This window comes from Salvia miltiorrhiza, chromosome 1 (assembly GCF_028751815.1).
Source record: "Salvia miltiorrhiza cultivar Shanhuang (shh) chromosome 1, IMPLAD_Smil_shh, whole genome shotgun sequence".
Lineage (NCBI taxonomy): Eukaryota > Viridiplantae > Streptophyta > Magnoliopsida > Lamiales > Lamiaceae > Salvia > Salvia miltiorrhiza.
This window is the reverse complement of record NC_080387.1, coordinates 16,566,727-16,582,736: the sequence shown is the minus strand read 5'-3', so window position 1 is coordinate 16,582,736 and position 16,010 is coordinate 16,566,727. Positions and strand designations below refer to the sequence as shown.

Below are 16,010 nucleotides of genomic sequence, written 5' to 3'. Positions count from 1 at the left end.
GACGACGAGGTTTTCCTCGTCTAAAAATCTTCAGAATTTTATGGTGTGTAGATATATGTGTCTTGCAAATGCTGGTAAAATGTCAAGTCATTTGAACTTTGTTTACTACCTTTTTAAATTATAAAACTTCTACTGTGAAATTCCACCGGAAATTTGGAAGAGCAGTCTTTGGAGTCACACTTTTCAGTAACTTTAAAAAATATTCAGCCTCCCAAATTTTTATGGCAGAAAGATACATGTGTTATACAGATTCACGTCAAATTTCAAACTATTTGGTCAACGTTTACTAATTGTAAAAAATCCTAGCTTCCAGTCGTGCAAAACTGCCGAATCTGGTAGACTGTGGGAAAACATCCATCTCTTAAACCACTTGAAGTTTTTCACTCTACGTTTTTTTTAAACAAAACTATACTCAAAGAGGTTTCAACGGTATAAGTCTTGAATCCAGGAAATTTCTGAGTTAAAACAGTTTATTCTTTAAAGTTGAGGCAGAGCAGAGTGGTAAGCTGTAGGTGTCCGAAAATTCTACTTTGATTTTGTATTGAGGATTTTAAAGTTTTGGTGGAGAAATACACCATGTTATGTTATGAAAATGCTACTGGAATATATATATATATATATATATATATATATATATATATATATATATATAGGGGGCCGCTCCAATGAGACCCCCTAATTTTAGTGAGATTTAGGGCACGATCTGGTGCATTTATTTTATCAATCCTATGGCTGATATTGTATCTGAAGAGTGATTTTTTTTTTCGCAGGGTTCGAATCTTGGAGGGGGCATAATATTTTAAATTTTGTTATTCATCGGTATATACTGCATTGTTCATCAGTATATACTGCCCTGTTCATCAGTATATATGTCTTATTCATTACGAATTTTGTAAATTTTATTTTTCATCAGTATATACATCTTGTTCATTAGATATACGTTTTGTTCATTAATATTATACTCCCTCCGTCCGCGATATCGTTTCCACATTTGCCATTTTGGTCTGTCCGCGATATCGTTTCCACTTCCATTTATAGAAGTAGGGTCCACAAACTTCCACTCACAACAATAGTGGGACCCAAACTCCACTCACTACATATCCACTACTATCCACCACTTTTCTTAAAATCCGCGCCATCCACAATGTGGAAACGATATCGCGGACGGAGGGAGTATGTCTTTGTAACAACCCGCTCTTTTATTATATTTTTAAATCCAGTAATATGATATTATTATTTCATCTTTCAGTAAATCAAGCCCAGTAATTATTTATGATTTAAATTCAGCTTATGACCTTGGATTATATTCAATTAAGCAGGATTATTATTTTATTACCAAGTCAGTAGCTTCGCGTAAATAAAACCGCGATGAGAATTATTGAGTAAGCCAATAATTATTTATTTCAGATTCATAACTGACTTAGTTAAGTCACGTTATTTATTAATCACAATAGAATTATTTTTCTATTTTATTATTATTTCTTGAGTCGTGAATTTATTCCGGTTTATGAAGAATTAAATCTACGGATTTAATTTAGAATTTATTCTAGCTAAGAAAGGAAGCAGATATCGAGTAGTTTTATAAACACGCGATATTAACAAAACCCGGTAGTTGGATTTTATTTAAAAAAAAAAATGCAATACAATATTACAGATATAGAAATTCCAAGACAAGAATTATTGCTTCTGTTTATACTTCACTTTACAAACCCCTATTTTTCTATCTATCTACCAACATTAAAAAAAAAATGGAATAGTGTATGTGTGTGAAGAAAATCTGCAGATATCCTTTAAGCATGCTCAAGCATGCTCAGCCATCTATTGACATTTTTTTTTTTGACTCCAGCTCCAGCAGCATATCTGCAAAATTTTCACACCCGAACACCTTCATTTGGTTTCAGTTTTCAACAAACAAATCTAATCTCATTAATTCTTCAACCAAAATCTCAAGTATTCAACAGACAAATCTAATTTGTCAGCAGCAAATATAATCTCATTGAATTCTTCAACCACGCCTAAACTTAGCCGCACTATTCACCATATTTTTCACACTAGCAGCTTCAGTATTTACTCCCTATAAAAGGCATCCTCACTTACCTAAAATCCTTAGCAGCTGCAAAGAATTTTAGACGAAACAAGATCACCATATATAACTCAGCAACAACAACCAACAAACAAAACTTTCAAGGTATTCACTATCTCATTTGCACGCTTCGGTTTAATTAGGAATACAGAATGGTAGAGAACCTACATATGCATAAATGGACATAGCAAATATAGCAAACCATTCGTTTCTGTGATACATAATGAGCTATGATATGTTGTAAAAATAAGAATACAGAAAACCAAGTTTTCATTCCAAAATCAAGTCTTTATACAAAGTTGAATTTTCTGAAAATTATTCAAATTTACGAACCTATCGTGAGTGATAAAACGAGAGAGAAAGGATGGTGGATTGTCGGAGCTCTGCGACTCACGGCGACGGCGGCTCCGGGAGAGGCGGCTGCCGGGCTCTTGCTGCCAACAGCAGCGGTCGGCGGCGGCGCTCCTCCAGCGAGCCACTGACCACCGGACGAGCCTGCAGCAACTCCAGGCCGCGACTCCGGCGAAGCAGACCAGCCAGCGGCGACTCCATGAACAGCAGCGGACGGCGCGACTCCATGAACAGCAGCGGTCGGCGCGACTCCGTGAACAGCAGCAGTCGACGGTTTCAGGCGAGGAGCTCGCCTTGGTGCTCCACGAGCAGTCAGCGGCAGCAGCTCCACGCGGCGGCCTCGCTGGCGACCGGAACGGCCAGGACGCGGGGAGGGGATGGCCGGAATCGAGCGAGAGAGAGAGAGAGTTGTGAGCAACGTTTTTAATTGTGAGAAAGAGAGAGATGCAGCATTCCTTTCTTGAGAGAGATGCAGTCTTGAATATTAAGATAAAGTGGGTTCTGCTTTATAAAAAAAAAAAGAGAAAGAATGTTATACTTTAATAAAGATAGAGAGATTTGATGATTAAAAGAGATAGTGGGTGTGAGTGTTTGGTGGTGACTGATAAGAGAGAGAGAGATAAATAATAAAGTGTGTGTGTGCGTGTATGATTCTAAAAGAAAGGGGAAAAAGGAAGTTTGGAGTTTGGGCCGGATTTGGGCCGACAAATTGGGCCTGGTTCAGTTTATTTGTTGGGCCGGATATTAATTCAATTGGGCTTTGCTTATTTTATTTCCATTGGGCTAATATATATATTGTTTGGACTCTATTATTTTTATAAATGGGCTCTTATTATTTATTTTGATTGGGCTTCTATTAATTGTTAATAATGGATTTATTATTTTTATTAATTGAACTCCTACTATTTTAATTGATTAAGTCCAATGAAATTTATTTATTTAACCCAATAAGAATTATTATTTTAGGCTTCTTTATTAATCCTAATTATTTTAATTAGTGATTAATATTAAAATTTACTAATTTTTAAAGGATGATGATGGGCTCACTTATTGGGCTTCATGATTTTATTATCTTGGGCCTCATTTGTTGGGCTCTAGAAATTAATTGATGTTGGGCCTAATATTATTAATGCACTGGGCTTCGAATTTATTCTTTTGGGCTCGAATTAAATTCCTTTTGGGCCTTGATTATTTTTATTTTAATTGGGTCGTCATAATTATTCTATTAAATTTAATTAGAGAAGATTTTAAGACTTACTAATTATTAATTAGTAAGTGAATTAGATTATTTTAAGATGAGTAGATTATTAAAGATTAATAATCCGACCTCATAAGACGAGCTTTAATTCCTTAAATAGGATTAACATCTCATAATTTAATTAAAGGAATATGAGTCATGCATAATCATTTCACGCATCCTCATTTATTGAGATTTTTCGAGAATTAGAATCTTATTTTATTTTCTCGGATTAAAGGTCAAGCACCAGAGTTAGAGCTAAATCGTGAGTCTGCTATCCAGGTAGGCTTTCTACGTATAAACTAAAATTATATATTAGAATTGTTAAGACTTTATGCTTATGAATTTAAATGATATTGTCAATGCCTAAATGCTTTATGTTTTATTATTAATTGCCTATCTGATGTTAATCGAATTCGGATTCTGGATGGGACCGCAAATCCCTTCGGAATTAGTGTACACCTTGTGATCGTGAGTCATCTAGCGGGTTGGCCGATCATAGTGTCCGTAGAGGGAGGCCTCCCTCTCGGCACGAGTTACTGATATGGTGATTAATGATATAAAATACCTGCGCGGGTTATTGATGAAAGAAATGATATTATGTTTGGTAAATACGAGTCTTTAAAGGAAAACCCTCGTATCTTACTACTGTTGAAAGGCATGACAATAAAATATTATGCATGTATGTAAATTTCGGCAAGTGTCCACTAAGTACTTTTGTACTTAGCCCTGCATGTATTTTTAAATGTGCAGGTTGAGCGGTGATCGAGGATGTAGTGTGCAAGCGGAGCTTTGTCAAACTAGGATGATTACCTCAGAGTAGAGTATATGTCTTCATACATATACTCAAATTGTTATTCCGCTGCGAACACTGATTATGTTAAGATATTATGTCAAACAATATGTATTATTTAATAATGTACTCAAACTCGTTGAGTACCTCTTTTGGATAATATTATGTACGGTTCCTTTTGACCTTCGTTAAATTCTAGTTAATTTCAATTGTTTTCCTTATACAAGTCGAGTCATCAAGAAACCGAATATGCCCTTTTCTAATCCCGCTCCTAATTCCCCTCCCTTAGTCGCGGTTTCCCCGAATTTGCTATCCTTAGCAAGTGCGGTCGTGACAGAATGGTATCAGAGCATTTCTTTTGCTCTGAGTACTACTCAGTTGAGTCTAGATTAAGTAAGTAAATACACTTTGAACTAGTTGACAAAAGCTTGGCACTACATCTCGTCACGCTCAACGGAGGTTATGGTAAGTACTTTCAAGTTTTAATTAAGTTAATTTCTTGAAATGTATGAAGCATGAATAAGTATGACTATGGTATGAATCACAAGAACTTAGAACTGTTAAGTTATATATGCTCACTCTCACGACGGAACATAGAAGAGAACTTAGGGAGATGCCTTAACTTTTTCTTCATGTTACGATGACATCGACAATGACGGTCGAAATAGAGAAAGAAGAATTACACGAAGGGTCGCATGATGAAACCACGAGCATGAAGATTGAGCAGCGTAACGAACACCAATAGTACGTTGATGGCATGGGCATAGCTTAAATATTCGAGTGTTTTTCTACGATGAGATCTCGAATTAGCTTGGCCTTTTGAACTTATTTTGTTGAAACTTTTAGTGCTCGTTGCTAGATTTAAGAAATATCATCATCACATAACAAGCCCTAAGTTCGGTAAACAACGACACTAGAACTATATGATAGTCGAATTAGGTAATCTGTAATTAAGTATTAAGAACCTGTATGACTTGTGTAAATGCTAGATTTAGATGATGAGGTGTTTTTGCACGTTATGGTTATTGAACCGAACTTGTTTTCCGATTTTAGATATTTAGAACCTTATCGCCTTAAGTTACTTGTCGTGTGCTACTTTTGACGATAGAATTTCCTTTGTTAGATGGCGAGAACTGTTTTCACCCGACGACGACCACTGCCCCCATGGGCTAGTCCAGAGGAAGTCGAGCGGTCCTACCGCACCTATGCTCCATGTCACGGGGATAACCTCGGACAGTTCCTCGCAGGTTTTCACAGACACTGGGTCGAGGCGAGTGCACATGGAGTATCAGGGTATGACGGTATCCAGAGGTTGATCTTACTGTTACCTTCCGAGTGGCAGGGATGGGCTAGACAGATTTCTGCCCACTACATCTTTCGCCGAGAAGATTACCACGACCTCATGGGAGACTTCCCTAGCTTTATTGCAGAGCTTCAGATCTGTTTCACTTTGTGGGGCCGTGCTCCTCTAGGGCCCTACATCCTTCCGGGAGACTACGTACAAGTGGGGACGCCTTTGCCAGCGGAGACACCCGCTACTGCCCCTGAGTCTCCGATGGCCTTGCCACGAGATTCTCCACCACGTGCCTCAGTTCTAGGGCGCCGTGGTAGGCACGATGACGAGGCAGGCCCTTCTCGTCCACGGGCTCGAAGGGATTTCCCATCGCCCCCTGACTCAGTGATCCGAGCTACTGCTACTCCACCACCACTGATACCTACGATAGACGCAAGGTTTGAGGCTGCCATGGCAAATGTCGACAGGGTCATGGCCAACATGAGGGAGTTTCTAGATAGGGGCAAATACCCTATGCAGGAGGATGACGATACAGCACAGTATGGTACGATGAGAATTACTCGTCCCAAGCCCGTGCCAACTCCAGCTCCAATCAAGCCTCGTGCCACGGCCAGGATCAGCACCAGAGACGATCCGATCCGTGAGATTGTGGACGATATCTTCCGCTCAGCCCAGATCATGCAGGAGACAGGCGAGGGCCAGGGAGAGACTCCGTTGCCCAGCTGGGAGCCGGGCGAGGATGAGGAGGAGGACCCCGAGAAGGATGAGGAGGAGGACCCCGAGGAGGATCCAGAAGAGGACCCCCTGGCGTCACCAAGGAACAGTCGTACCGCGACTCAGAGTTCACAAATTTGATAGTTTTAGCTTGTGAATGTACTCCGGAAACGATGATTCGTTCCAATGACTATGATTTTATTTATGTTGTTTCTAGCTAGCATTAGTACGGAAATGTTGGTCTCTAGGACGTTCCGTAAATAAAAACCCTTTTGTGATTGCTTAACTAGTAAGCCGATACATCATAGGGAGTACTAGATAGACTTTACTTACATTTTTGGGTTGACAATGTAAAAGCCCTCGATGAGAAAATTTTCCATGAGATATAAATGACCCTAGCATGGGCTTTCTGCGATGATCTCGTATATGTTTTATGTTTCTCTACGGGTTTTATTCTTCACAAGTCAGTTAAGAATGTAGTAACTTTGAATAATGTGACTTGTGTATGCAACGGTTCCTGTTAATATCTTAGTTTTGGAGTTATGATAAGTTAAATTTGACAAACAATTCTTTATTAATTGCCTTAGAGATTCCTGTATAGAATGTATTAAAAAGGGTGTTTGTAATTTGCAGAATGCCGCCTAAACGAGGTCGCCCCCCTAGGAGAAACGTTAACAATGATGGAAATCGCGATGAAATACCTGAAGGGCGGCGAAACGATAGGGAACCTACCCCACCCCCTCCACCCCCTGCTAGAAGGACTGAAGAACTGTTTCTTCGACAGAATCCGCCCACATTCACTGGGACAGGCGACCCAGCCGAGGCCGAAGCTTGGATACGCGCCTTGGAGCGTATCTTCACTTTCCTACACTGCACAGAAGAGGAGCGACTCTCGTGTATGTCTTTCCAACTAGCCGGATCGGCTGACTTTTGGTGGGAAGCCCGCCGAAAGACTCTGACTCCCGAACAATGGGCAGCATACACTTGGGAAGACTTTAAGACGGGATTATATGATAAGTATATTCCCAAAAGCTACAGAAAGAAGAAGGAGGCTGAGTTCTATAGCCTGAAACAAGGGAAGAAGACGGTGACAGAGTATGACAGAGAGTTCTGCGATCTATCGCGTTATGCTCCACAACAGGTGGATACTGATGAGAAAATGGCGGAGAAATTTTGTGCCGGTCTGAGGCACGAGATTCGGATGACTCTAGCTAGTCATGGTGGACTCTCATACACTGAGTCTTTGAACAGGGCACTGGACATCGAAGCTGCGATGCCAGTAGAAAGGTTGGCTCCGCCACAGACCTCAGCGCCAGCCAACCCACCTGCACGCCCTCAGAACTTTAAAGGGAAGCGCAACTGGAACGACCATAGAGGAAATGAAAACCAGACTAACAAGAGGCCATGGCAAGGAAATGCGCCGTTTGGACAATATCAGCAACAAGGACAAGGGAAGCAACAGGGTCCTGCCCCGGCTGGAGGCAGCCAAAGACAAAATGAAGTTCCCCTTTGTCCAAAATGCCATAAACCACATCGTGGTGTCTGTAAGGCTGGAACTGACAGTTGCTACACGTGTGGCCAGAAGGGCCACTACTCCTCACAATGCCCCAACAAACAGCAGGGCGCGGCAATCAGGGCCACTTATGCCCAGCCCCTGCAAGCAGTTCAAGGGCAACACCAGCCCCGCCAACAACAGCCATACCAGCAGCAATACCAATACCAGCCCCGCCAACAACAGCCATACCAGCAGCAATACCAACACAAGCACCAACAGCGCCAACAGCAACAGAGGCGGCAGCAACCATTGCCGCAGCAGGCAAGAGCCTTTGCTCTCACCCAAAACCAGCCCGAGAAAAACCAGGGAAACCTGGCAGGTATGGGCAAGCTTAAAGGTTTTTCCATAATGATTCTGTTCGATACTGGTGCCTCGCATTCTTTTATATCTGCCCCTTGCGTAGATACCTTAGAAATCGAATCAGAACGAGCTAAGTGTGCCTTAAGAATCACTACACCTTCAGGAGGAAGATCTACCACCACACATGTTTGCTCGAACGTAGAATTTGAAATAGGAGAACTTAAGATGGTAGCGAACAATCTTAATATTCTGCTTATGTGGGATGTAGATATAATCTTAGGAATGGACTGGCTAGCTGAGAATCACGCCACCATCCTTTGTAGTGAACGAAAAATTTCTATTCGACCACCTGGAAAGGAACCGACGGAATTTCACGGCATAGGTATGAAGAAAAGAGTACCAGTGATATCCGCATTACAAGCCAGAAAAGAGATGATGAAGGAAGGAAGCACAGCTTATCTCGTCTACCTAAACGGGGAAGCTAGTGAAGACAAGAAGGTGGAAGATGTGGCAATAGTACGAGACTTTCCAGAAGTTTTTCCTGAAATATTGCCAGGACTACCTCCAGACAGGCAACTAGATTTCACCATTGATCTAGAACCTGGATCTGCCCCAGTATCAAAGGCACCGTACAGGATGGCCCCAAAGGAACTACAAGAATTGAAGGTGCAACTACAGGAACTCTTGGACTTGGGTTTCATCAGACCCAGTGTCTCGCCTTGGGGAGCGCCTGTACTCTTTGTCAAGAAGAAAGATGGAACCATGAGAATGTGCATTGATTATCGAGAGTTGAACAAACTGACGCTTAAAAACAAATACCCTCTTCCAAGGATAGATGATTTGTTCGATCAACTCAAAGGAGCCAGTGTATTCTCAAAAATAGATTTAAGGTCTGGTTATCATCAACTGAAGATCAGACCAGATGATATATCTAAGACCGCTTTCCGCACAAGATATGGTCACTATGAATTCATTGTCATGCCATTTGGTCTAACCAATGCACCGGCAGTATTCATGGACCTCATGAATCGAGTTTTCCATCCATACTTAGACAAATTTGTCTTAGTATTTATAGATGATATCCTCATCTATTCTAAGAATGAACAAGAGCATGAAAATCATTTGAGAATCATCCTGGAGACATTAAAGACGGAGAAGTTGTTCGCCAAATTCAGCAAGTGCGAATTTTGGTTGAAAGAAGTAATGTTTCTAGGGCACATCGTATCAGCAGATGGAATCAAGGTGGACCCCGCCAAGGTGCAAGCAGTGCGCGAGTGGAAATCACCAACCACACCTAATGAAATCCGAAGTTTCTTAGGTTTGGCGGGATACTACCGGAGATTCATCGAAGGATTCTCTAAAATAGCAAGACCAATGACACAATTACTTCGCAAAGGAATCAAGTATAAATGGAACGAAGAGTGTGAAGCCAGCTTCCAAGAGCTGAAGAAGAAATTGACAACTGCACCAGTGCTAGCAGTTCCAGCAGCCGATAAAGAATACGTGATCTTCACGGACGCGTCCAAAAATGGGCTAGGTTGTGTGTTGATGCAAGAAGGAAAGGTCATCGCCTACGCCTCGCGACAACTAAGGCCACATGAATTGAACTACCCTACTCATGATCTGGAACTGGCAGCAATTGTGCATGCTTTGAAAATTTGGAGACACCATCTATACGGAGTTAGATGTGAAATCTTCACTGATCACAAAAGCCTTAAGTACTTTTTCGAGCAGAAAGACTTGAATATGAGACAGAGGAGATGGCTCGAGCTCGTGAAGGATTACGACTGCGGTATCAACTACCACCCGGGAAAAGCTAATGTAGTAGCTGATGCTTTAAGTCGTAAAACTCAATCCGAGTTAGGACTTCTTCTCACTCAAGAAGACACGCTTGTAAGGGATTTTGACAAATTGAAGATAGAAGTGGTTCAGCCACCGGCAACGACAAGAGCAATTATTGCAACTCTAGTAGCCGTCCCAGACCTCAGAGAAAGGATCGTCAGTGCCCAGAGAGCGGATGAGAGCTTGGAAAAAGTTCGTCTCAAGATCCGAACAGGCACGCCAGGAGGCTACCAAGAGGCAACGGATAACGCAGTTCTTTTTGAAGGAAGATTGTGTGTTCCCCATAACGAGGAACTCAGAAACGAGATCATGAGTGAAGCTCATGACACGCCCTATACCGCTCATCCCGGAAGTACCAAAATGTACCAAGATCTAAAACAGAAGTTTTGGTGGGACGGGATGAAACGAGATATAGCCTCGTTTGTAGAGCGTTGCCTTGCATGCCAGCAAGTGAAAGCTTTACATCAACGACCATATGGGAAATTACAGCCATTGGAAATCCCAGAATGGAAGTGGGAGCACATAGCGATGGATTTCGTGACGGGTTTACCCAAGACAAATAGGGGCAACACAGCTATTTGGGTAATAGTAGACCGTCTCACGAAGAGCGCTCATTTTATACCGATTCCAATTACCCATGGATCGGAGAAACTAGCCCAACTGTACATTCGTGAGATTGTACGGCTACATGGAATACCAATATCCATTACTTCAGATAGAGATTCAAAATTTACTTCTAGATTTTGGATCAGTTTACAGAAAGAGTTGGGAACGAGATTAAATTTTAGCACCGCCTTTCACCCTCAAACAGATGGACAATCAGAAAGGACAATTCAGACCCTTGAAGATATGTTGAGGACAGTGGTGCTAGACCGAGGAGGAAGTTGGGAATCAGTGCTGCCGTTAATCGAATTCGCCTACAACAATAGTTACCAGGCAACCATTGATATGGCACCTTATGAAGCGCTGTATGGAAGGAAGTGTAGATCACCACTTTACTGGGATGAAGTGGGTGAAAGAAAGATCCTTGGGCCAGATGCAGTAAGCGAGATGATTGAGACCATCCGCCAGATTAGAGCAAGAATTAAAGAGGCCCAGGACAGACAGAAGTCTTATGCTGATACCCGACGAACTGAACTACAATTTCAGATTGGAGACAAGGTTTTCCTTAAAATATCACCCTCGAAAGGGATCGTTAGATTCGGTGTTAAGGGTAAGTTGAGACCCCGTTTTGTAGGACCTTATGAGATCCTTGAAAGAATAGGTCCCGTAGCGTATAGGTTGGCACTGCCACCTAGCTTTGGAAACGTCCACAATGTGTTCCACGTGTCACAGCTGAGACGGTACGTGTTTGACCCCAAACACGTGATTCACCAAGATGAAATGATTCTTAACCCAGACTTGACGTACGAGGAAAAACCTGAAGCCATTTTGGACCGAAAGGTGCAAGAGTTAAGGAATAAATCGATCGCGTCAGTCAAAATACTGTGGAGACACCATGGACCGGAAGAAGCAACGTGGGAACTTGAGGACCAAATGAAAGAAAAATACCCAGAACTTTTCACATAGGTATACAAATTTCGGGACGAAATTTTTGTTAAGAGGGGTAGTATGTAACAACCCGCTCTTTTATTATATTTTTAAATCCAGTAATATGATATTATTATTTCATCTTTCAGTAAATCAAGCCCAGTAATTATTTATGATTTAAATTCAGCTTATGACCTTGGATTATATTCAATTAAGCAGGATTATTATTTTATTACCAAGTCAGTAGCTTCGCGTAAATAAAACCGCGATGAGAATTATTGAGTAAGCCAATAATTATTTATTTCAGATTCATAACTGACTTAGTTAAGTCACGTTATTTATTAATCACAATAGAATTATTTTTCTATTTTTATTATTATTTCTTGAGTCGTGAATTTATTCCGGTTTATGAAGAATTAAATCTACGGATTTAATTTAGAATTTATTCTAGCTAAGAAAGGAAGCAGATATCGAGTAGTTTTATAAACACGCGATATTAACAAAACCCGGTAGTTGGATTTTATTTAAAAAAAAAGATGCAATACAATATTACAGATATAGAAATTCCAAGACAAGAATTATTGCTTCTGTTTATACTTCACTTTACAAACCCCTATTTTTCTATCTATCTACCAACATTAAAAAAAAAATGGAATAGTGTATGTGTGTGAAGAAAATCTGCAGATATCCTTTAAGCATGCTCAAGCATGCTCAGCCATCTATTGACATTTTTTTTTTTGACTCCAGCTCCAGCAGCATATCTGCAAAATTTTCACACCCGAACACCTTCATTTGGTTTCAGTTTTCAACAAACAAATCTAATCTCATTAATTCTTCAACCAAAATCTCAAGTATTCAACAGACAAATCTAATTTGTCAGCAGCAAATATAATCTCATTGAATTCTTCAACCACGCCTAAACTTAGCCGCACTATTCACCATATTTTTCACACTAGCAGCTTCAGTATTTACTCCCTATAAAAGGCATCCTCACTTACCTAAAATCCTTAGCAGCTGCAAAGAATTTTAGACGAAACAAGATCACCATATATAACTCAGCAACAACAACCAACAAACAAAACTTTCAAGGTATTCACTATCTCATTTGCACGCTTCGGTTTAATTAGGAATACAGAATGGTAGAGAACCTACATATGCATAAATGGACATAGCAAATATAGCAAACCATTCGTTTCTGTGATACATAATGAGCTATGATATGTTGTAAAAATAAGAATACAGAAAACCAAGTTTTCATTCCAAAATCAAGTCTTTATACAAAGTTGAATTTTCTGAAAATTATTCAAATTTACGAACCTATCGTGAGTGATAAAACGAGAGAGAAAGGATGGTGGATTGTCGGAGCTCTGCGACTCACGGCGACGGCGGCTCCGGGAGAGGCGGCTGCCGGGCTCTTGCTGCCAACAGCAGCGGTCGGCGGCGGCGCTCCTCCAGCGAGCCACTGACCACCGGACGAGCCTGCAGCAACTCCAGGCCGCGACTCCGGCGAAGCAGACCAGCCAGCGGCGACTCCATGAACAGCAGCGGACGGCGCGACTCCATGAACAGCAGCGGTCGGCGCGACTCCGTGAACAGCAGCAGTCGACGGTTTCAGGCGAGGAGCTCGCCTTGGTGCTCCACGAGCAGTCAGCGGCAGCAGCTCCACGCGGCGGCCTCGCTGGCGACCGGAACGGCCAGGACGCGGGGAGGGGATGGCCGGAATCGAGCGAGAGAGAGAGAGAGTTGTGAGCAACGTTTTTAATTGTGAGAAAGAGAGAGATGCAGCATTCCTTTCTTGAGAGAGATGCAGTCTTGAATATTAAGATAAAGTGGGTTCTGCTTTATAAAAAAAAAAAAGAGAAAGAATGTTATACTTTAATAAAGATAGAGAGATTTGATGATTAAAAGAGATAGTGGGTGTGAGTGTTTGGTGGTGACTGATAAGAGAGAGAGAGATAAATAATAAAGTGTGTGTGTGCGTGTATGATTCTAAAAGAAAGGGGAAAAAGGAAGTTTGGAGTTTGGGCCGGATTTGGGCCGACAAATTGGGCCTGGTTCAGTTTATTTGTTGGGCCGGATATTAATTCAATTGGGCTTTGCTTATTTTATTTCCATTGGGCTAATATATATATTGTTTGGACTCTATTATTTTTATAAATGGGCTCTTATTATTTATTTTGATTGGGCTTCTATTAATTGTTAATAATGGATTTATTATTTTTATTAATTGAACTCCTACTATTTTAATTGATTAAGTCCAATGAAATTTATTTATTTAACCCAATAAGAATTATTATTTTAGGCTTCTTTATTAATCCTAATTATTTTAATTAGTGATTAATATTAAAATTTACTAATTTTTAAAGGATGATGATGGGCTCACTTATTGGGCTTCATGATTTTATTATCTTGGGCCTCATTTGTTGGGCTCTAGAAATTAATTGATGTTGGGCCTAATATTATTAATGCACTGGGCTTCGAATTTATTCTTTTGGGCTCGAATTAAATTCCTTTTGGGCCTTGATTATTTTTATTTTAATTGGGTCGTCATAATTATTCTATTAAATTTAATTAGAGAAGATTTTAAGACTTACTAATTATTAATTAGTAAGTGAATTAGATTATTTTAAGATGAGTAGATTATTAAAGATTAATAATCCGACCTCATAAGACGAGCTTTAATTCCTTAAATAGGATTAACATCTCATAATTTAATTAAAGGAATATGAGTCATGCATAATCATTTCACGCATCCTCATTTATTGAGATTTTTCGAGAATTAGAATCTTATTTTATTTTCTCGGATTAAAGGTCAAGCACCAGAGTTAGAGCTAAATCGTGAGTCTGCTATCCAGGTAGGCTTTCTACGTATAAACTAAAATTATATATTAGAATTGTTAAGACTTTATGCTTATGAATTTAAATGATATTGTCAATGCCTAAATGCTTTATGTTTTATTATTAATTGCCTATCTGATGTTAATCGAATTCGGATTCTGGATGGGACCGCAAATCCCTTCGGAATTAGTGTACACCTTGTGATCGTGAGTCATCTAGCGGGTTGGCCGATCATAGTGTCCGTAGAGGGAGGCCTCCCTCTCGGCACGAGTTACTGATATGGTGATTAATGATATAAAATACCTGCGCGGGTTATTGATGAAAGAAATGATATTATGTTTGGTAAATACGAGTCTTTAAAGGAAAACCCTCGTATCTTACTACTGTTGAAAGGCATGACAATAAAATATTATGCATGTATGTAAATTTCGGCAAGTGTCCACTAAGTACTTTTGTACTTAGCCCTGCATGTATTTTTAAATGTGCAGGTTGAGCGGTGATCGAGGATGTAGTGTGCAAGCGGAGCTTTGTCAAACTAGGATGATTACCTCAGAGTAGAGTATATGTCTTCATACATATACTCAAATTGTTATTCCGCTGCGAACACTGATTATGTTAAGATATTATGTCAAACAATATGTATTATTTAATAATGTACTCAAACTCGTTGAGTACCTCTTTTGGATAATATTATGTACGGTTCCTTTTGACCTTCGTTAAATTCTAGTTAATTTCAATTGTTTTCCTTATACAAGTCGAGTCATCAAGAAACCGAATATGCCCTTTTCTAATCCCGCTCCTAATTCCCCTCCCTTAGTCGCGGTTTCCCCGAATTTGCTATCCTTAGCAAGTGCGGTCGTGACAGTCTTATTCATTGTACTCATGTTACACGAAAAATAGGGGGTCTCACTGAAGCGCGCCCCTATATATATATATATATATATATATATATATATATATATATATATATATATATATATTCCATAGCTTACATGAATATTGAGAATTTACTTACAAGGGTAAAAGAGTTCAAGTTTCATAGAATGATTTTCAAGTCGTTTGACTATTGTGATAAATGGTGAAAATGTATTATGTGGAATAATTTATTAATTTGAAGTATGAATGACTATGTGATTTTTATGAATGCGATTTACCTAGGATTGAGAGTATTTTAATTGATGCAGCCCAAGGTTCGTTAGTACAAGATCCAGTGCACGTGCCTGTTGGTCCAGTCACAAGAGCCCGAGCCAAGAAGTTTAAGGAGAGTTTGATGGTGTTAGTCCAAGAGATTTGGAATCAAGAGTTGATGAAGAAACCAATTGGAGATAGAAGAATTGACGATTTGGACAGCGCACTTTTGATTACTCTTGTTAGCTGCGAATGGGTCCAAGATTGAAGACTTTTATTTATGTGGAAGGCATATTATTAATTTCGAATTTAATCTTTTAGTTTTCAGTATTTATTAGTTCGAAA

At 40.0% G+C, this 16,010-nt stretch overlaps 1 protein-coding gene and 1 long non-coding RNA gene across 2 annotated transcripts; both read right to left on the bottom strand.

The window, feature by feature from the left end:
* Positions 1–1,595: 1,595 nt before the first annotated feature.
* On the bottom strand, positions 1,596–6,874 carry LOC130986809 (uncharacterized). The gene is made up of 3 exons (XM_057910371.1): positions 6,867–6,874; positions 2,417–2,910; positions 1,596–1,860 (listed from the first exon to the last, which is right to left on the bottom strand). Exons 1-3 carry the CDS (start codon positions 6,872–6,874, stop codon positions 1,811–1,813), a joined length of 552 nt encoding a protein of 183 aa, XP_057766354.1. The 3' UTR covers positions 1,596–1,810.
* A 5,321-nt stretch (positions 6,875–12,195) lies between these two features.
* LOC131006762 (uncharacterized) lies at positions 12,196–13,657 on the bottom strand. Its single transcript, XR_009095757.1, has 2 exons — positions 13,017–13,657; positions 12,196–12,460 (listed from the first exon to the last, which is right to left on the bottom strand). It is a non-coding gene; the product is annotated as an uncharacterized LOC131006762 (long non-coding RNA).
* Positions 13,658–16,010: the final 2,353 nt, after the last annotated feature.